The 23,746-nt window shown below is 37.4% G+C and overlaps 1 protein-coding gene across 4 annotated transcripts in view; it reads right to left on the bottom strand.

The window, feature by feature from the left end:
• Positions 1–23,746, bottom strand: part of UQCC1 (ubiquinol-cytochrome c reductase complex assembly factor 1) — a 96,469-nt gene that overhangs the window by 60,670 nt on the left and 12,053 nt on the right. For 3 of the 4 annotated variants that reach the window (XM_086332196.1, XM_086332195.1, XM_086332197.1), the window contains exons 2-5: positions 22,769–22,873; positions 13,227–13,313; positions 11,804–11,911; positions 3,855–3,927 (exon numbers count right to left, since the gene is read on the bottom strand). In XM_086332196.1, the coding sequence (XP_086188322.1) occupies positions 3,855–3,927; positions 11,804–11,911; positions 13,227–13,313; positions 22,769–22,873 (373 nt within the window). Of the gene's footprint in view, positions 1–3,854; positions 3,928–11,803; positions 11,912–13,226; positions 13,314–15,630; positions 16,018–22,768; positions 22,874–23,746 lie in introns of those variants that run through there. The other variant, XM_086332198.1, reaches the window with a different exon arrangement.

The raw sequence follows: 23,746 nt of genomic DNA, 5'->3' as shown, positions 1-23,746 counted from the left end.
AGACAGGCCAGCAACTGGACCTGGGTCACAATTTTCCCTCTGGGGGACAGCTCAGAGCTGAGGATGGGAAAAGAGCTGGCATATGACTGACTCCCTCTACCCACTGGGGTCAGAACAGAAAAGCACGGGCTAAAGCCCTGAAAAACAAGACCACTGAAAGTTTGTGAACAACTCAACAAACAGCAGATTCTTTAGCTTTATGAAATGTCTTTAAACACTTCAAAGTTAAAACCTGCTATAGGTCCTCCCATGATCACAAGGTATTCCCATAATCACATTTAGCTCCAGTACACATTCAGTGCACTATTATGTGAAGCTAGATACTTTCTTCCTCAACATCAGTTGAGTAAAATTAAATTAATTCATTACTGCTATGAGGCAGCAGTGCTAACATAGTTGCATGTTTTATGAAGACACTGGGGTCAGACATCCTGATTCAAAACCTTAACTCCACTTCTTTCTTGCTATGTGACTCTGGGCAAAGTTACCTGTCAGTATCTGTTTTCTTCTCTATAAAAATGGGAGAATAAGAGAATTTACCTTAAGAGGGTTTTTGTGAGGAATAAATGAGATAAGGCCTATAGAACATTTAACAAAGTGGTTAATGTTTAATAGGTACTCAATAAACACTCACTTTTGTGAACGTTTTTTGAATTTTGTGAATTCACCAGAGTTCCCTGGTGGCTCAGTTGGTAAGGAATCCACCTGCACTGAGGGAAACCTAGTTTCAATCCCTGGGGAGGGAAGATCACCGGAGGAGGGCATGGCAACCCACTCTAGTATTCTTGCCTGAAGAATCCCCATGGACAGAGGAGCCTGATGGGCTACATCCATGGGGTCGCAAAGAGCCAGACACAACTGAGCAACTAAGCACAGCACACAAACATTCACTATTGTTTTTTAGTGAATTGTTTAAACAGTAGTGTTTAAACTATCTTTGAAAAAACTCATTCAGATTTCATCTATTGATGATGAACCTCAATCTTTTTTTCTTCAAGTGTTAAAAAAATACATCATAAACTTATACAAACTTGATATATTTGATAGCTGAGTATTAGTAGCAGAAAGAGATGAAGGCAGAACCTCAATTTTATTAACTCAAAATTGACTCATTAAGTCTCCTCTCCAAGGTATGAGGGCTCTTAGGGCTAAAAACAAAGCAGTTTGCAGACAACAGTGTGGTTTTAGGCACAAGCTTTACTGACTGGCTGACCACCTCTGCCCCAAAAGAGCTCTTTATAATGGAACTGATCTCCAAAACACCAGTTAGCAAACACTGCGTGCTCACAGAGGGTACACTCGTTTATGCCACAGTGACATCCTCAGAACATCTTGGAAACAACAGTGGACTATTAAGGTATCTCCCCCGTCAGAATCCTCAGCATCTAGGTCTCTAGATCAAGACCTCTGAACACTTTGGCTCTGACATGACAGAGTATTTGTAGCTTTGGCATTTTATGAGGACTTGTCCCAGAGGCTGACAGGCATACGTTTACTAAGTAAAGAACTCAACCTTCATGACATACAACTGGCCTCACTTTTGTTGGAAGAGTGAGAATGACACCTACCACTACCTAAGGCTCTCTATCCTTTTAAAAAGCTACTGAATTCACAGGACTCTAAAAGTAAAGCCCTAAAATACCAAAAATCCAAGGCAGCAATAGCCACTTTACAGATGTAATCTTGGGAAGCAATACACACACACACACACACAAACACACACACACTCTCTTCTTTTACCCCAAACTTGTCTGGCCTACTCTTTAGAATCCAAAATGCAAGAAAGTCAGTCTCATTACTTTATAGATACTCTTTGTCTGCCTCTAAGTGGTACTTTTCAGATTTTTTCCCTTTGTATTCACTGGCCACAATTTGGAACCACTTTGGTTTGATTCTGAAATTTAATCTAACCGCAAATGACAAAGAAGGACCACAATGGGGCATAATACAAATGAACGTAAGTCTGAAAGGTAATTCTCAAAGTGAGTCTCAGAAAACCTGAAATAACAGTGCTATCACTGAAAAATGTACTGCCTCCCCAGGTAACTACTTCAAAGGGTAAGGTTAGAACAAAGCTCACTGAGGTGTACACATTTTAATAATATATAAACAGCAGTTCCCCAAATTAATAGAACACATCATAGAGGTAGTTCTCAATTAAAAATTATAAAATACAAAGAATTATAAAACACAAAATGTTAAAATGGACTATAATTCTATCTTGCAATTGTATTCATTCACAGGCAATAGGTTATAGCAGAAAAATTCCTGGATTTTAAGCCAGATGACATAGGATCAAGGCTTGAGTAGTAAGCAACTTTGGGTAAATCACTTAGCCTCTTTAAGTTTCAATTGTTTCTGAAAATAAAACAAAAATTAAAATAAGAATATAAGCCCTCCAGTCTTCCAAGGTTTTATAACTCCAAAAGGAAACAAATGTAAAAGCATGTAAGTGTGAATTATTAAAATGTAATGGATACTCATTTTAATTAACTTTTATTTTTATAAGTAGTCTACAACAGATTATAAATTGAAACATGATACATTAAGTATGTAATAATAGTCTCATTACTTAATATTATATTAACTCAAGAATATTTAATAAGGATTAGCTAAACAAAGACAGCTAGTAAACATCCTTTCAAAATAATTTTAAGTTTATGAGATATTTAATATTAAATAGATGTCTAGGAGGAAGTTTTAAAAAGATCTAAAGAAAAATACTTTAGCACACAGACCTAAACTACTTAAGAAAAATCCAGCTTCTAAAATTAATAGTTTCTTCATCATGCAGAGAAAGAATATTTTATTTCAGACTAATTTCTCCTAAAATAAAAAATTGCTAGAGGTGAAAAAGCAGCAGGAAGGTTTTCTTTCTTCACTATGAGTAAATAGGAAATGGAAGGCAGATACTAAATTAGGATTACAACTCAGCATAGTATTTTAAGTTTCTAATACAATATCAATCTGCTGAAAGTAAATCAACAAAACAACTTGCACCTAATTTTAAAAAATAGTAAATAAAGCTGCATCTCTTTCTTCATTGTTGTTAACATAATTAAATATTAATTATTTGCTGTCCATAAAAAATATGAAGAACATATAGTTAAGTGTTTGTTGCTTTGAGGATAATGGCTATTACCACAAGAGGTTCACAGCACACATTTCCTTCCAAAATCTGTAGAACTGGAAACAGCTGAAACTTTCCCAATGACTTTATAAGTATCTGCTTTAAATGACTTGTTTATAACAACAACAGTTTACAGCATCAAAATGATTTTTGTATTGATACAATCAACTGCTAGTGATGATCATCTAAACCAGAAAAACTTACAGAAAGTAATTTATCAATGGGATAAAAATCATAAAATTATACGTAACTTTTGACCCAACAGTCCTTTTACAGAAAGAAGAAAAATCATGACGCATATTCCAGGATTAACTAAAACAATTATAAACTAGAAATAAAAGAGGAATCACTGGCTAAAAGTTCATGTCAAAATTGCTACGTAAAACATTCAGAATGTAAAACGGTATATTTACTCTGAATACTCTTATGTAAAACATGCATATGTGGACAAAGGGGATGATAATGTTGAAGTACTGGACAAATTTTTACTTTTTTTTTCCCCAAATGCTTTATTTTTCCCAAATAAAACATCTTATTTATAAGGTTCTTTTGGCCTCTGTTTATTTGATTAGGAGAAAAATAGGAAGCTTTTATTATATATCCTGTGCAAGAAAAACTGTTTCACTAGTACCTTAAAAAAGAGCACTATCTGACCAAGACACAAACACAAAAATGAACAGTAGATTCATTTTCCTTTTCAGAACTTTCAAAAACAGTAACTTACTTAGAAAGAATTCCTCGAAGTCAGTTTTCTCCACACAGCTGGTATACATGCGCAGGGCTGCAATCTTAATTTTCTAGACAAAGAGAATAAAACAAACTCAAGACATGACCAAGTGAATGCTCTGGTACCATCAGATGTGGGTCACAGAATTTTATACATTTTCAACTAGAAGGATGGGTCCAAACCTGTCTCTAGGCAAATTTAATCGCTAAACAATACAGGTAGCTTTATTTTATTAAATCAAGACATTCAGACTTCAAAAAATCCTAGATTTTATGATTTTAGCATCAAAATGTCAAAAAGCTTTTTCTAATATTTAGAGGAAATATATCCTTTAATTCAAACCCATTTTACCACATTTGAGCCTCTAAACCATAGTTCAGAACCATCCATATTAACTCTTTATAATCTGAAACCCTTTATATTAAAAAGAAAATTACCCATTCTCTTGACCAAAATCAAGCAAAACCCTCAATCATTTGATCATCCCTCAGAAGCACTATTATCTATTCCATAAGTCTTTTTTTTCCCCTGAAGAGAGGGGGTCATTTTTTCCTGTATTTTCCCTAGTTTTATAGTTTGCTGATCCTAACAGAATACTATGTTTATAAATTTGTTGGATCATGGAGAAAGCAAGGGAATTCCAGAAAAACATTTACTCCTGCTTCATTGACTGCACTAAAGCCTCTGACTGTGTGGATCACACAAATTGTGAGAAATTCTTAAAGAGATGGGAGTACCAGACTATCTTACCTGTCTCCTGAGAAATCTGTATGCAGGTCAAGAAGCAATAGTTATAACCAGACATGGAACAAGAGTGGGAAAGGAGTACATCAAGGCTGTATACTGTCACCCTGCTTATTTAACTTCTATGCTGGGCTGGATGAATCACCAGCTGGAATTAAGATTAAGATATCAACAACCTCATATATGCAGATGATACCACCGTAATGGTAGAAAGTGAAGAGGAACTAAACAGCCTCTTGATGAGGGTGAAAGAGGAGAGTGAAAAAGCCGGCTTGAAACTCAACTTTCAAAAAACTAAGATCATGGCATCTGGTTCCATCACTTCATGACAAATAGAAGGGGAAAAAGTGGAAGCAGTGACAGATTTTATTTTCTTGGGCTCCAAAAGCACTGTGGATGGTGACTGCAGTCGCGAAATTAAAAGACACTTGCTCCCTGGAAGGAAAGTTATGACAAACCTAGACAGCATATTAAAAAGCAGAGACATCACTTTGCCGACAAAGGTCCATAGAGTCAAAGATATGGGGAGCAGTCAAGTATGGGTGTGAGAGTTGAACCATAAAGAAGGCTGAGTGCTGAAGAACTGTGGTGCTAGAGAAGACTCTTTAGAGTCCCTTGGACAGCAAGAAGATCAAACCAGTCAACCCTAAAGAAAATCAACACTGAATATTCATTGGAAGGACTGTTACTGAAGCTAAAGCTGAAGCTCCAATACCCTTGCCACGTGATGCAAACAGCTGACTCATTGGAAAACACCCTGATACTGGGAAAGACTGAAGGCAAAAGGAGAAGGGGGCGACAGAGAATGAGACAGTTAGATAGTATTACTGACTCAACGGACATGAATTTGAGCAAACTCCAGGAGATAGTGGAGGACAGAGGAGTCTTATGTGCTACAGTCCATGGGGTCACAAAGAGTTGGACAAAACTTAGCAACTGAACAACAACAATAACCACAGCAACTCTTTTTAAATGAGTTTCTAATGAATATAAAATATAGTAAAAGGATCAACTGTTTACTATTCCCCAAAACACTAAGAATTCTCATAGAATCTTAATCTGAGTGATTTTAATTTATTCATGAGCTGTATACTGAAGATTTGTATATTTTACTGTATGTACATTATATTTTCAAAAAAATAAATCTAAAAATGAAAAGTAAATTTTTATGAACTGTAGGTCTGAAGACCAACTCAGCGCTAAAGGAACAAGAATTTCTAAGGACTTTCAAAATATTTCCTTAAGGATACAATTAGTGTATCAACAAAAGACTTGTAGAAGCTTATTTTTCTTTAAAATGACAGAGAAAATTACTCAAATATGCACAGACTAAATATATATATATATGCAAATGATGTAGCAACTGAGGAAAAACCAACCTAGAATTTTAGCAGAGCAGTTTTGTTATTAAGGTTCAACGTCACCAAGGATATACTATATCCACTACTACATAATATTCATATCTCAGTTTCTCATGGGCAGAAATACCTGTTATAAAATAAAGTATTATGTCTTTGATTGCAATTAAGATTTGTTATTTGCTAATTTGAAATGTTATATTTTCAATGTTTTTTAGCCTAAAGTTCATATGGGGGAAAACAAAACAACATATAACCAATGGAAATTAGGTACATTTTTATGGGCAATAAATCAGTGTTAGAAGCCCACATTTAAACAAAACTCCAAGGGAAGAGCAATTTAAACTTAAAAGCAAGCAGAATGATACATAAAGATAAGAGCAGAAATTAATGAAACTGAAAACAAAAATAATACAGAAAATCACAGGCCAAAGCTGATTCTTTGAAAACATCAATAAAATTGACAAGGAATAAAAAGAAAAAACAGGGACTTCCCTGATGGTCTAGTAGTTAAGACTCTGAGCTCCCAATGCAGGGGACCTGGGTTCAATCCCTAACAGGGCACTAGATCCCACATCCGCAACTAAGAGTTTGCCTGCTGCGACTAGAAGATCTTGCATGCTGCAGCTAAGATCAGAGATCCCTTGTGCTGCAACTAAGACCCAATAAATAGATAAATACATATTTTTCTAAAAATAAAAGAAAGAAAAAACAGAGAAGACATGAGTTACCAGTATCGGAAATCAGAGAATAGAGGGAACATCACTATATATCCTAAAGATGGTAATAGGATAATATTATGAACAACTTTAAGTAAATAAACGTCATTATTTTAGATGAAGTGGACAAACTCACTGAAAGATACAAGCTACCAAAGCTCACAAGAATAAATAAATAACATGAATAGTCGTATCTCTGTTTTTTGGCCACTACATGTAGCATGCGAGATCTTATTTCCCCAACAGGGAACCCCGAGCTCCTTGCAGTGGAAGCATGGAGTCTTAACCACTGGACCACCAGGGAAGTCTTCCTACCTCTATTTTAAAAACTGGATTTGTTGTTAAAAATCTTCCCAGAAAGCTCCAGGCTTGAGGGCATCACTAGAGAATTCTATCAAATATCTAAAGAAATGATGTCAAATCTACATAAACTCTTGCAGGAAAAAAGCAAGGAATACATCCCAGCTCATTCTATGATCCAACATTACCCTGGTATCAAAACCAAAGACATCAAAAAACAAACAAACAAACAAAAAACCCTAAGATATCAGAAGAAAACAAAACAGTAAAACCATAGTCTTCATGAACACAGATCCAAAACTCCTTAACAAAATACTAACAAATCAAATCCATCAGTATTTTTAAAGGAGAACATATGATCAACTGGAATTTATCCCAGGAATTTCAAGTTAATTCGACATTCACAAATCAGTGTAATTCACCATATCAGCAACCTAAAAAAGCAGCATGTTTCACTTTTTAACACCTACAGGTTAGGGGAGTATTTTATATAGAAGCACTGGTCTGTACCATTGCCAAACTAATGATATCCTAATGATACCATTATCCAAATGACTTGGCCTTGACAGGCCTATTATTATCCTTGAAACAGAGTGTTTAGGACATCTGTAGGCTCTTCATTTCAGTCAACAAATAATTTATTGAGCGCCTAATTCAGTGCCTAACACTAATTTGGACACTAGGAAATACAGCAATAAACAAAGCAGTTAAAAACTCCTTTCATGGAACTTAAGGCCTAGTTTAACTATCATGACACTTTTAAAATTTTTCTTTTTTATTTTAGGCCTCACCTTGTGGCATACGACCCCTGCATTGGGAGCAAAGACTCTTAACCAGTGGATGGGTGCCCAGGGAAGTCCCAACACAGTTATAATTTCAAGTAAAATTCCTAATGGCCTATGTCAAAATTTTTTTTAAATCTGCAGTTTCCTTTCAATTCTTATATACAGTCTTCTGGTTCATAATTAATGACTTTGCCTAAGGAAAGGCACACTTGCCTGCAAGGCCCCACATCATTCCTTGAGAAAGAGGTTTTTCCCCACCACACGTTCATGAAGCAAGCATTCATTACAAATAATGAAGACCTCACCAGATTGGCCAGTGTATTTATACAGTGCTCATACTGTGGCAATGAGGAGCATTTTATAGTTCCTCACTTTTCCTGCAGCAAAGCCAAGCCTTTATACTTGGGTGAGCCATTTTCCTGGACAAATCTCTAAAGCAAGTCCCTTAAGACCATCACACAGGGACTGGAAATAACAACTCGGGGAAAGAACCTCTTCAAGACTCATGTGTTAATATAAGTTAAGGAAGTAGGTGGACTAAATTTCCATCCAGTCAATACAAATTGTTCTGGTCCTCGGATGACTTCATGTTTATTTCATTCTAACTTTGGAAGACTCCATCAGTCTAATTGACTAAAACACAAGCACCTAAGACAGTTTTGGGAAATGAAAATCAGCTTTCCCAATAACTGATGCCGTTTGTACCATCCTACAAGATGAAAAACGAATCTAGTAAAAGGCTTGCACTCACAGCTATGTGAGTTGGAAGGGGCTTTGAAGTCATTTGAACTTTCTCTTCTGTACTGGAATTCCTTCTCCAGCATTCTTGATTCATGGTCAACTATCTGGGCCCCTGTTCAAACAAGCCCAATGACCTTGTGAGGCTACCTAGTCCACTGGAGGACAATTCTTGTTAGATTTTTGTTATACTGAACATAAATCTGCTTCATGTAACATTCATTAAACATGATCTGCACACTGGAACACCTCAGAGTAAGTCTCTCCTTTTTTTTTTAGTATATTTATTTATGTATTTAGGAGAAGGCAATGGCAACCCACAGCAGTACTCTTGGAAAATCCCATGGACAGAGGAGCCTGGTAGGCTGCAGTCCATGGGGTCGCAAAGAGTCAGACACGACTGAGCAACTTCACTTTCACTTTTCACTTTCTTGCACTGGAGAAGGAAATGGAAACCCACTCCAGTGTTCTTGCCTAGAGAATCCCAGGGACGGGGGAGCCTGGTGGGCTGCCGTCTATGGGGTCGCACAGAGTCGGACACGACTGAAGTGAGTTAGCAGCAGCAGCATTTATGTATCTGGCTGCACCGGATCCTAGCTATGGCAAACGGGATCTTCAGTTGTGACACTTGAATTCCTAGTCATGCCATGTGGGATCCAGTTCCCTGACCAGGGACTGAACCCAGGCGCCCTGCACTGGGAGCAGAGAGTCCCAACCACTGGACCACAAGGGAAGTCCCTCTCCTTTTTTTTTTTTACATTTCTTCCTCAAATATCTGAGAAGAACCATTAGTCTCCTCTTTCCAGGGAAAGCATCCCTATTTCCTTCAACCACTCTTCATTCAAGTTTCTGAAGGCTTCACAAGGCTCACTGCCCATTTCTGAATGCATTCCAGTTTGTCAGTGTCCTTCAGAACAGGAATAACTTTTGGCTTAATGCTAATCTGGAAACTGCCTATTCAATGACATGTGGCTAAATCTGTTAAATGTTATCCTTATCTTAACCTGATACTGTTCCATAAAGATAATGAAAAAAAATGGTTATTTCGCGATAGTCAAATAGGTAAGGAAAAGCCACATTTAAATTCCTGAATACGCATCTAGAAAAAAAATGGAACCACACTCGAAAACATTACATAAAAAGATGGAGGAAAGATGGCTGACAATGCTGATGTGGAGAGACAAGCAGACATTTTATTCCCTAATGAAAGACATGTGAAAAGACAAAATTCAAAGATTCTTGCCAGTGCAACCCCAATACAAGAGTCTGCCACAGACTTCTGAGTCAACATTTGCTGAAAAAGGCTCTTTCAAAATGGAAAGCTGTACCTACATTTTCCCACCCAAATTATACTAGAATGTCATACTTTGATGTTTTGATGTCACAAAAATGAAGGTTATATGGCAACAGATGCTGCCACATCACAAAAGATTTTTTAAATGCAATTAGAGACTTAGTTGAGGTCACAAGGGAACCAAGAAAAATTAGAGACTAACTTAAACTAAAACAGTGAAGAAATTTTCCTGATGATTTAGTAATCCTCCAAATGGTAGCCAACTTTCCCTCTGGAATCATAAAAATACAGACGAGACAAAGCATATGGAAGCAACCAAGTGGAACTCAACCATCAAGAAATTAATAAAACAGTCAATTTTTTTCTCTTCTCTTTTTTTCTTTCTGCTCTTATTTCCCTTTTAATTTCTTACTTTCAAACAAAACACTTAAGCTTTTAAATCCAAATGCTAGGATTGCAAATCTTTTTTTTAATAGAAGAAAAGATCCTGCTTAATATTACCAAATATACCAATGACTATCATTTGTCAAGGAATTATGATGTAAAAAGAGATAACTTTAAAGAGCATAAATAGTATTTCATTAATGATTAAGAAGGCACTTCATAACCTTAGGGTCTCAAGAACATTATTATAACCGAGTATATGTGTCTTATCTTCTATACTTTTCAAAGCCCGTTATAGACAAAATGCTGGTAGAATCACTGTTTAATTTATGTAAAAGGGAGGGTATAGAAAAAAGCCTGTATGTGTTGCAGTTAGAACTGTTAGGAAGACAGCCAGATGTTTTAAGAGAAAACTAAAAGTAGAGTCCACAATAAAATTGAAGTTCTGTAATAATTTGACTACAACTTGTTAAAATGGTGTAAGTGAAATAATTTAGTCATTCTGAGGAAAGCTATGGTGTTTTCTAGAAAAGTCTTCTCTACTGCTTTGTATTGGTTTGCTTTGATTATGACTTATGACTATAACTTATGACTGATCAGGCTCATCCAACATTCTAGCAACCTTGAAAAGTATTAAAAGGTACTTTTGCCATAACTGTAGAAAGAAATGGAGAAGGCAATGGCACCCCACTCCAGCACTTTTGCCTGGAAAATCCCATGGACAGAGAAGCCTGGTAGGCTGCAGTCCATGGGGTCGCTAGAGTCAGACACGACTGAGCGACTTCACTTTCTTTCACTTTCCACTTTCATGCATTGGAGAAGGAAATGGCAGCCCACTCCAGTGTTCTTGCCTGGAGAATCCCAGGGACGGGGAGCCTTGCTGGGCTGCCATCTATGGGGTTGCACAGAGTCAGACACAACTGAAGCGACTTAGCAGCAGCAGCAGTAGAAAGAAAGAGTAGTACTAGAAGATAACTGGGCTGAGAAAAATCCAGTGACTTGTATTTTATTACTTTAATTGGTTAGAGGCTTTTCTATAAAAGTTCAGAGGCAGTAGCACCTGATGCAAAGAGGACATTCACTCATTTATAGCAAGTACTATATAACAGATACTGTGCGAGGCCAAGATCTCATGAGGAATGACACAGCAGACAGCCCTCCATAATATGAATTATAATAAATCACAGAATTTTAAAAATGCTCATTAACAAAATTTTAAAGAAAATCACTACCATGACATACAGAAAATCACTATGAATCATAGAAAGTAATGTTTCCTTAAGAACACTGCCCATCAGAACATTTGGCCCATCTAACTTCTTAGAACTTATCTATATGGCATTCACGTGGCAAAGATCTGGAAAGACCAGTCTTATTCGATTGCCTGCTACTGAGATACTTCTAAGGAATCAAGTTAAGGGAGTAGAGGCAGTCTTTCAGCCCTACATGCTGTATAGACCTGACTTAGAATGGGAGACAAGGGGATACAACATGTTTTAAAGCTCTCAAAATAATACATGCATTTCACAAAAAGCAAAGCAGAAGCTTTAAAAAAAAAAAATCTTCTGTAAGGAGAAGAAAGCATAAAGCTCAAAAAGAAAAATGAGAAAAACTTAGACTTTACCCATTTACTGTATTTCAGAGGTCCTGTGAATCCCATGGCTTCTATTATCTTTGTGAAAGCACCAACCTTCTCCTCAACAGGCTGTGGTGAATCCTTGGTAGAAGAAAGCTATTTAATAAAAAAGAAGGAATCAAAAATCAGTTGCAAAAAAAATTTCTTAAAAGAATGCTTTATTTCTCGTTAGGTCTAAGGGGAATTTTTATTGGTTAGCTTTTTTTCACCCCGAATTTTTAATTCTCATTTTTCTGGGTACTTCTTCACTCAGTACAAACATATCTGGAATCCTAATCGATGTCCTCCAAATTCCAAAGCAAACATACCCACCCCATTTAAGTTCTATAGAAAAGAGTATTTTAAAAAAGAAATCTTGGCCGCCCCCCCAACTCCCAAAGAACAATTCTGAGAAGAGGAATGTTCTATGTTTATTGACATTATAGGAAAAGGAAAGAAAAATATTATCTGAAAGCAGACAAAATCATAGACATAATCAACCAAAGCAAGCACTGAAAACATGTTTTTAAATTCCTGTATTTTTAGTATAACAAATTTTATTAAAGACTATAGATACATTTGTCTAGTCAAGGCTATGGTTTTTCCTGTGGTCATGTATGGATGTGAGAGTTGGACTGTGAAGAAGGCTGAGCAGCGAAGAATTGATGTTTTTGAACTGTGGTGTTGGAGAAGACTCTTGAGAGTCCCTTGGACTGCAAGGAGATCCAACCAATCCATTCTGAAGGAGATCAGCCCTGGGATTTCTTTGGAAGGAATGATGCTAAAGCTGAAACTCCAGTACTTTGGCCACCTCGTGCGAAGAGTTGACTCATTGGAAAAGACTCTGATGCTGGGAGGGATTGGGGGCAGGAGGAGAAGGCTGGATGGCATCACTGACTCGATGGACGTGAGTTTGAGTGAACTCCAGGAGTTGGTGATGGACAGGGAGGCCTGGTGTGCTGTGATTCATGGGGTCGCAAAGAGTCGGACACAACTGAGTGACTGATCTCATCTGATAGATACATTTTGTAGTTGACAGAAAAACTCCATGGAAACCTTTCTAATGCTAAGCCTCTCTAAATGAAGCCAGGCTATCTAATAAGAAATTGTCCAGAAGTTAAATATTACTTTATTTAAAAAAAAAAAACAACAACAACAACCTATGACTTTTCCTCTAAAGTGCTTTTTAAGCTAGAGAGTATAATGGAAGAAATACAAGACATGGGATTAGAAGCCTTAGGTTCCAATATTCAGTTGGTCTGTCTCCTCCCATCCTTGTGACCCTAGGCAAGTTACTTTACTTCCCTAAACTTCATCGTCTGCATTCAATAAAATTTCTTGCCTCATCCAGGTAACAATTTTGCTGAATTTCAAATAAGAATACTTGTGTGAAAGCATGCTACAGACATAGAAAGAACTCATTAAGTCTCACCTTACTTGTGGTATGATACTTCCTCCTCAGCTCAATGTCTACTCCAGGAATTTGTACTGATCCACCACATGCTAGGGCCTGGCTCATCTGGAGTCCCAGGAGATATAAGGGGAAAAAAAAAAACAGATGTAAGCAACACTGAGCACACATTTAGAAGGTTATTGTGAGCAGAGATACTTCAAAGTAAAAAATATAGAATCTTTCCAACCTTCCTTAACCCAGTTCCTAATGGTTATCTGGTACATACTCAACAAACATCTGGTGAATACCTGAATAAATTAAAGAATATAAAATACCTTTCCCAAAATGCTATGCTATGCTACGCTAAGTCACTTAAGTCGTGTCCGACTCTGTGCGACCCCATAGACGGCGGCCCACCAGGCTCCCCCGTCCCTGGGATTCTCCAGGAAAGAACACTGGAGTGGGTTGCCATTTCCTTCTCCAATGCATGAAAGGGAAAAGTGAAAGCGAAGTCGCTCAGTTGTGTCCGACTCTTAGCAACCCCATGGACTGCAGGCTACCAGGCTCCTCCGTCCATGGGATTTTCCAGGCAAGAGTACTGGAGTGGGGTGCCATTGCCTTCTCCTTCACAAAATATGTACACAATAAGTAGTAGAAGTTTTCATCATCATTGTCAACATCACTGTTGTGCAGATCAGAATTGTCTTCCTTCTACATTTGCACTGCATTTGAAAGCACTCTGGCAATATAACAGCCACTGAAAGTGAAAGTCGCTCAGTCCTGTCTGACTCTTGGTGACCCCACAGCCTATACAGGCCATGGAATTTTCCAGGCCAGAATACTCGAGAGGCCTTTCCCTTCTCCAGGGGATCTTCCCAAACCCAGGGATTGAACCCAGGTCTCCTGCATTGGAGGTGGATTCTTTACCAGCTGAGCCAGAAGGGAAGCCCAAGAATACACGAGCGGGTAGCCTATCCCTTCTCCAGCAGGAATTCCCAACCCAGGAATCGAACCAGGGTCTCCTGCATTGCAGGCGGATCCTTTACCAACTGAGCTATCAGGGAAGCCATTATCTACAACTATTATGTGCCAGGCACTATGTAAGTGCCTTACAATGAATGTGCCTTGTTTATAAGTGCCTTATGGAATCCTCACCATAATCCTACCAATATTGGTAATGTTATAATCAAGACCAATAAATATAATTTTGAAAATAAATTCCTATGGAAAAAATAATATGCAAGCAATCCTCCTTCTACCATTATTCACAAGAGTGAAAACTGGGGAATAAGTCCAATGAGAAATGAGGTGGTTAACTAAATTAAGGTTCAGTCACTCAATGGAAAATCAAATTAACAGATTTTTACTAGGCTTTATTTCTAAAGGCAGTTTTAGGCTCCCACCAGACAGCTCCCACATACCCCTTCCCACACATTTACAATATCTGCCACTATCAACATCCCTCAATATTGTGGTACATTTGTTACAATGGATGAACCTACACTGATACAACATTATCACCTAAAATCCACAGTTTACAAGAGATTATTATTTAGCAACATGAAAACACATTTATGCATAAAATTATAGGTAGACACACAAATGCATATGTGCAAGTCTAAAATGGAATACACAGAAATGAATTATTTCACTATGCTGGTAGAATATGCAAGAGTTTAGGAACCTAGTTTCCAAACTCTCAGTACTATTATATTTTCTTTACAATATAAAGTGGTGGGGAAGGAGTAGCAGGAGGATTCCTTTCTGTTTTATTCCAAGAGAAGGGACACACTGAAATGAAAATGATTTTTCCTTTAATACTAATGAAGGAAAAAATGGAATTTCTAAATGTGGAGAGTTACTATTTACTTTTCTTTCCAAACAAGAATATTAAAAGATTAGTCAGGATTCTTCTGGTCAGTGCCAAGGACTTACACTTAAATTCATAGGTATCAAGAAGGCTGTGTAACACTAAACACAGAACAACGCCTATTGTATCTCATATATCAATGTAATGGCCCACTGGAACATGAAACACTTAAACAGGTTCAAGGAACACAACCAACAGTCTCAACAAGCTGTGCTTTGGGGCATGTTATATTAAATGACATGATCTTTTTCTTCCCCAGAAAACATCTAGTTTCCCCACACCTAAACATACCTATAAACACATACATTTACTTTTTTGTACTACCCATTCTTGCCCTTGCCCCCTAAAAAAGATTCCCTTGACCTTTAAAAACATTAATTTTTCCTCTGTTTAAACCAAAAAGATATCAAATAACTTTTTGTAAAGAAAAAAAAGAGAGAGAAAATACCCCAAAATACTCACTGTCACTTTTTCAAAGAGGCCTTCTCTGACTGTTATATCTAAAACAGTTTTTTTGTCATCCCATGATTCTCTATCAGAGCAGTAGCCAGTTCATTTCATTCACAGCACTCATTACAATGTACAAGTATATTTTTATTACACACATATTTATTTTCTATCACCACCACCAAAAACATCCATGAGGGTAGGAACTAGCTGTATTACCAGAATCAAGTACAGTGCATTATACACAGCAAACACTTAAATATTTGTTGAATGAACAAATCTAGCCACTTGTAAGGTTACTTCTTATTATATGCTTCTTCATAAATGTATTTATTTTATGTTTTAGCTACACTGGGTCTTCCTTGCTGCACAGGGTCTACTCTTTGTTGCAGTACACAGGCTTCTCATAGCTGTGGCTTCTCTTGTTGCGAAGCACAGGCTCCAAGCCTGTGGGTTCAGCAGGTGGGGTACATGAGCGTAGCTGCCCCTCGGCATTGTGGGATCTTCCCCGACCTAGGATGAAAGGGATTGAACCTGCATCCTCTGCATTGGCAGGCAGATTTTTATCCACTGAACCACCAGGGAAGCCCTTATTACATATCCTTCTTCTTCTTATCTACACACATATCATGCACACATGTTTCCTCCAACTTTTATTAAATACCCATAATATGCCAGCCTTTGTACCAGGTTTTAGGATAAAACAATCCTTATGGAGCTCATAACCTTGTGGAGAAGAGAAAGAAAATTCACTTTACTTTCGTATTTTAAAATGTTTAAAGACCACCCACCAAACACACACACATACACACACAAAGCATCAGAAAGGATATAGAGCAACTAGAACTCTCATACTCTGCTGATGGGAGTATAAAATGATACAATCACTTTGAAAAATTATTTAGCAGTATCTATGAAGCTGATGGAGAAGGCAATGGCACCCCACTCCAGCACTCTTGCCTGGAAAATCCCACGGATGGAGGAGCCTGGTAGGCTGCAGACCATGGGGTCTCGAAGAGTCGGACATGACTGAGTGACTTCACTTTCGTTTTTCCCTTTCATGCATTGGAGAAGGAAATGGCAACCCACTCCAGTGTTCTTTCCTGGAGAATCCCAGGGACGTGGGAGCCTGGTGGGCCGCCGTCTATGGGGTCGCACAGAGTTGGACACGACTGAAGTGACTTAGCAGTAGCAGCATGAAGCTGAATGTATACACATTCTGTAAGATTCAACAATTCCATTTCTAAGTATATACCCCAATAGAAATGGGTATATATGCTCACAAAAACGTACACAAGAATGCTCAAAAGAGCCCTATTTATAAAAGCCCAACTAGAAACAATCTAAATATCCATCAATACATAAGTGGAAAAATTAATTGTGGTACAGTCAGACAACAAAATACTATACAACAATGAGAATGAATACACTACTACGACACAGAGTGACATAGATGAATTTCTAAAACAAAGTTGAATGAAAGCAGACAAACAAAAGAGAGTACATACCGTATGTTTGAAAGGCAAAACTACTCTGGTGTTCAAAGAGAAGATTGCTTAACTTTGGTTAGGGATAGAGACTAGAAGGGGATCAAGGAACTTCTGGGGTTCTATTTCTTGATGTGGGAGCTGGTTACGTTCACTTAGGGATAATTCATTGAGTCACATACTTATGACTTATGCCTTTTTGTATTTTTATTATACTTCAATAAAAAATAGAAATTTAGAGATCAAAAAGATCTGCAGTCATCAGAAAAGAGATCATGGATAAGCCTTAAGATGACAGCAGCATAGAGAAGGTGAGTGAAAAAACAAAGGTGAGAAGCATGGGGTAGTGGAAGATAAAAAAACAGGGTTAGAAGCTCCAGCTCTGCCTATCTCATATGTTTGTTTTAGAACCAAATAAAATAATCTATGTAAAAGAGATGGGTAAACTTCGATGCATAAAACAAATATGAAAACCTGTTCCAGACAAATCCAATGGCAAACTCTTATGCAAGCAGCCCCTCATTAAGTGAAATGCTAAAATTTCACTCTTCTTTTTTGCTTCCAAAAAGGTTCTAAAAATGAAAAGACCTTCCTGATCTGAAAGAAATAGAGAAAGAGAGGAGGGAAAGAAGGAAGGAATGAATGGAGGGAAGGAGGGAAAAAGGGAAAAGGAGAGAAAGACTCAGCAATTCTTGAATATCTGGTCCTTTTAGCAAAACTATAAGCTCCACCAGGGCACAGTATATCTTATACTTATTTTATTTTCTGTCCCACTGCTCAACACCATTCCGGGCATGGAGTCAGCACTCAATAAAAACTAGGTGGGATTTTTTTTTTTTTCTAAATAGAAGGACAATCTGGAGAAGGTCCAGAAAAGAACCACAGGAATGATCAAAGAGATGAATAAAAGGTCCTAGTGGAAAGGTTAAAACGAATTGAGGCTGTTTAGCTTGGAGAAAAAGCAATTAAAGAACTAAGGAGTAACTTAGAATAACAACACTTGAGCTGGAAGGAATCTCAGAGATCTTCTAAGTCCAACCTTTTCCTTTCACAGATGAGGAAACTAAGACCCAGGGAGAGGCTGCAACTTAAGGTAGTTTTAGGACAAAAAAATTTTTTTTAAAGTTTCCATTTACAAGATGAGGAGAAAATTTACCCAAGGAGCATGAACATAAATAGCAACAAAAACCATAGTTACAATTTACTAAAGATCTCCCATATGCCCAGCATCTGTATGCTTGCTGTTTTACTTTTGTTATCTCACAGCAATCTTGCAAAGTTGATACTATTTTTTCCCCATTTTAGAAATAAGGACTCTAAGGCTCAAAGAAGTAAAGTTCATTAAGGGGTAAAACATATATTCAGAATTCTCTTCTTTCCCCTAGCTGATTTCAAAAACCTAAGTAGAGTTCAACATTGGCTAATGTACACTTAGCACCCAGATCTTAATTTCTAAATATTCCTAATATTCTTCTCCAATAAAAGGAACCAGTGCTCCCCAGGGAAACTGTTGACTCTAGAACTAGAGCAAATTAAATACAGCATGAACCTGAAACATTTGTGGTGCCCAAGAAATACAGAAGTGTTCAAAAACTGAAGGAATGTAGAAAAGAACTTGAAGAAGCTCTCAACGGCCAAACATGGGACAATTTGATCGACAAAATAAATAATGAGAATAGATTTTAACTCACAGAATAAATATCCATTAGCTCATACTGATACAAACAAAATAATTGAATAAACAAATAAGTGGAGAGGAAGTGACAGCTCATCATTACAGGAGAATTCCAGTCAACAAATGGAGTAGGTATTGATGGAATTAGAAAATGACCATCAAGCAAACACCACAGTAATGACTACTGCAGTCAAGAACCATAAATAGAATTATCACATGATACAGCAATACCACTTCTAGCTAAATATAAAAAAAAAAAAATTAAAAGCAGGAGCTGGAAAAGATATTTGCACACTTATCTTCACTGAAGCATTTTTCACAATAGCCAAGATGTGGAAGTAATCCAAATGCCCACTGACAGAACAATGGATAAAGAAACTGTAATATATAAATACAATGGAATATTATACAGCTTTAAAAAAAATCTTATCACACGCTATAACACAAATGAACTTTGAAGACATAATGCCAAGCAAAATAAGTAACAAAAAGACAAATACTGTATGATTCCACTCATACGTAGCATTGTACTCAGTGTCTGACTCTTTTGTGACCCCCTGGACTGTAGCCTGCCAGGCTCTTCCGTCCATGGAATTTTCCAGGCAAGAATACTGGAGTGGGTTGCCATTTCCTACTCCAGGGCCAACCCAGGGATCAAACCCACATCTCTTGTGTCTCTTGTATTGGCAGGCAGGTTCTTTAGCACTAGCGACACCTGGGAAGCCCCACAGGTAGCATTAAAGCAGTCAAAATCATAGAAACAGAAAACTGGAAAGGTGGTTGCCAATGGCAGGCAGGGGTATACACTTTCAGTTTTAGAAGATGAAAAATCTCTAGATATATACTGTTTAACAATGTGACTATATTTTACACTACTGAATTGCATACTTAAAAATGGTGGTAACTTTGTTATGTGTATTTTATCATAATTTTTAAAGTAATTATTACATACCATTAAAAAAAAGAACCATCAATGGACGCTAAAAGTAATGAGCAAAAAAGTATAAGAAATATGTACCATCTTAAAGTATCTTCTCACAAGACACTAATTACAAAGGGGAAAACAGTGACTTTAATTAATAACCAAGTGACCAAGGTTAACATCACCAGTAATAAGACATATTGGCATCATGTATCCCCTGATATGGCACACTGAGAAGGAAACAATGTCACTTTTTCCAAAAATGCATAGGCTTAATCTAATTTTAAGAAAATATTAGACAAACCCAAACCAAGAACCAAAAAAGGAATTAATGGGGGGAAAAGACTGGAATAGGTATACAGATTATTTAATAGCATTACATCAATGTTGACTTCCTGGTTTCAATAACTGCACTATGGTCACATAAGATGTTAACATTAAAGGAAGCTAGATGAAGGATATATGGGAACACTACTCTTTTTATCACTTTTTTATAAGTTTATTTCAAAATTTAAAAAAAATTTTTAAGTAGACTCATCAAAGTATGATAGAACTTCAAGAGGTTATTTAGAAAAGATAGTTGAGAATCCAACATCCCTAGCCTTTTGAAAACAATAACAGGATTATAGCAATGGACATTACCTTAGAGATCTTCTGATACTACCATTCACCCAATGAAAGATACTTTTATGTCATGCCCCTAACACAGTCTTCCAATCATTGCTTGAATATTTCCAGTAAGAGTAAATTCACTTTGCCAAATATAGCCAACACATTCCATTACACCACAATTTTAGTTAACACAAGGTTCTTCCTCATTCTGAGCCAAATCTGCCTCCCTCTCGGACATGCGCCTGAGGATGTCATTCTGAGGCAGAGTTTTCCAACCAGAATTCAAAACTGGGAAGATGTACCAGCAAGGTACGGTCAACATGACAAAATGTCCAGTTTATTTACAATGGCTGAAATTACATTTTGTCAGTATGAGATAAACAACTACAAGTTATTTACATGGATGCCTTGCTATAATGCTGTCCGAGAACCTAGTACAGTACCTGGTATGTATTAGGTACCCAAGAAATGTTTATTGATTCAAAGAATGAGGCCCAAGTCAGAGACTGATAGAATGAGCTCCCCCTTCCACCTTCTATGCACACATTATTTACAAACGACTTAAAGCTACAGGACAAATTCTATTAAAATTTTCTAGGACTTCCCTCGTGGTCCAGTGGTTAAAAATCTCCCTGCCAACGCAGGGAACACAGGTTCAGTCCCTGGTCTAGGAAGATTCCACTTGCCTCAGGGCAACTAAGCCCATCGCCACAACTACTGAGCCCCAGTGCCGTAGCTAATGAAGCTGCCTGCTCTAGAACCTGCACTCTGCAACTAAGAGAAGCCCAGGCGCCCCAACTAGAGAGTAGCCCCTGGTCTCTGCAACTAGATAAAAGCCCAGGCAGCAATGAAGACCCGGCCCAGCCAAAAATAAATAATTTTTCAATGCATACAAAGACAAAAGCAGAACACAGCCCAAAAACTTCTGAAAAGAAACAGCTACCTGACTATCTAAAACAGACCCCTCTTCTGCACAAATATATTCTTCATTCATTCATTTATTGCCTCTTCTGTGCCAGACTCAGTGAGAAGCCCAGGAAATACAGGGACAAACAAGACATTCTCAGAAGGGCAAGACTTATATACTAATTGAAGGGAATTACTCTGCATTTTAAATATTTTAACATATTAATATAAATTGCATAGTATATAATTTATACATCAAAAATAAATTTTCATTGCATTCAATATGAAGAAGATCAATGGCTACAAAAGGAATTTACGTAAGTTGGTAATAAAAATAAATTCCCAGTAGATAAATGAAGAAATGATAAATGCATACAGTTTTTACAAACCAGAATACAACTGATAAACACAGAAAAATGTTTAACCCTGATAAAGAAATGCTAAGCAAAACAAAGTAATATTTTCTACCCAATTAGTTTAAATTTTTAAAAAACATCCAATGTAGGGACTTCCCTGGTGGTCCAGTGGTTCTGCCTTTCAACGCAGGGGACGTGGGTTCGAACCCTGGTCAGGAAACTAAGACCCCACATGCCTCAGGGCAACTAAGCCCACAAGCCACAACCGGAGGGTCTATGCACAGCAACAAAGATCCCGCATGATGCAACTAAGACCCGAGACAGAAGATAAATAAATTAAAAAAAAAAAGAAAACAATTTAGGGGAAGTAATGATGAAAAACTAGTTATATAAACATTGCTGGTGGCAGTATAAATTAAAACTTTTTGGAAAGGAAAATTCCTCACACCCTTTGACCTAGGGTGTACTCTGCTAGTTTATCCTTAATAAATAATTTAAAATAAGAAAAACTATACAGCAAGAAAATGGTAACCACATTAAAGTCTACTATGGCAAAAAAATTAGAAATAATTTTAACATAAATAAAGGCTAAATAAATAGAATAACATGTAGTCATTTCGAAAATTAATTATGGAATATGTCTAAAACATGAATAATGTCTGCTCTAATATGTGAAAAAGCACCAGAACATAAAATTCTGTAGATATTTGTTCAGGTACCTAAGGAAAAAATTAGCGTACACACACATACTCAAAGACTGGAAAAGGACCAGCAGATGTTTTCAGGTTTGAAGTCATGGGTGATTTTTATTACCTTTATTATTGAATTATTTGTATACTTAGCAAAAATCAGGAAAAGGAATCCTCAATGAGGGTCCAAAGTAGACTACATTTTAATGGATCAGGTGATCAGTGGTAAACTAAGGCCTCAAATAATTGTTCCTCTAATTTCATGTTCATAAAAAGGAAAAAAAGAAACATTTTCTTACTCCAGGTAAAAGTGGCTACAAGAAGAAAACTGAAGAAAGGTTAACTCTCAGATGAATACCTGGAAACACTCCCAACAGTAAAAATCATCAGACTGTACCATGGTATCCTAGGCTAAGTTCCACCACTGGGGTATTTAGAAGCCACGCCCTAGACACCATACAGTAAGGATCAGTCCTGAGCTGGCACCACAGAGGCCCAGAAGTGGTCTCATGAGGTTTTTCCATCACACAATTTGGTTGGTCAATCTATAAATACATGACATTTGCACATTCACACTAAGGTTTTTTCATAGCAAGCAAAGGAACAACAAATCTTACCTGGAAAGTACCAGACAGAGTCCTGCCCTGCTGTCCCTGTGTACGAGATGCAAGTAGCAATCGGCTGCATCCTGGAACCCACTGGGAGATACTAATCTGGTTCCTCTAGAGAAAGAAAAACATAGTCAGGAATCTGTATCAGACTCCATGTGTAGAAGGCAAAGAGTGTATCTAAGTCTAGAAATCCTTCTAGAACAGGGCAAATGAAAGGAGAACTTTCAAAACAGGACCAGGACCAAGGCTGCCCATGCTCATCTCTCCAAAAATGCACCCCTGCCTACCACAAACTAAAAGGATTCTGATAAGAGCTGACTCAAACTGTAGGACATGAGCTTCCTCTTAGAACAGTAACAAAATAAACCTACTTCAGGCATTTTACAGTTAGCTTATCATTTAGTTTGTGATTCCTTTCCATAAATACTGATTTATCTGCTCTTCATAAAATCCCTTTACATGAAACAGTGCTGGCATTACCATTATCCCCAAAAGGATGAAGAAACTAGGGCTTAAATTTTTAGGGTGGGAAAATATACTTGGGCAACTTGACTTCCAAGACAAAGGGATACTAAATGGCTGTTAGAGCTATGAGTGAGGTCCAATTTTCCCCTCTGGCATTAACTGACCTCAAAAAGGTCTCTGGACTAAAGTGAAAGGTTCGACTGGAGAAAGGAGGAGCTCTATCTTGCTCAATGAGAAGAATGCTTTATTTTATGAATCTGAAATGCAATCCACTGTATAAATGGCATCCCTGTACACAGCACTGGAAATCTCTATTCTAGGAACCAACTCCGGGGAATCCAAGGGTTTCTCTCACATGACCTGTAGACCTGACAGGGCCATAATGAAGAGTGGATACACAAACTGAAAACACTTTGCCAAGCATCAATTACAATGTGTGTGCCTGTGTGTGTGAGCTCAGTTGTTCAGTCATTCAGCTCTCTGCGATCCCATGGGACTGTAGCCAGCCAGGCTCCTCTG

This window comes from Bos grunniens, chromosome 13 (genome assembly GCF_055505025.1).
Source record: "Bos grunniens cultivar Pamir isolate PY7600 chromosome 13, Bosgru_T2T1.0, whole genome shotgun sequence".
Lineage (NCBI taxonomy): Eukaryota > Metazoa > Chordata > Mammalia > Artiodactyla > Bovidae > Bos > Bos grunniens.
The sequence above is the reverse complement of the archived record's forward strand: the minus strand, read 5'-3'. Positions and strand labels throughout refer to the sequence as shown.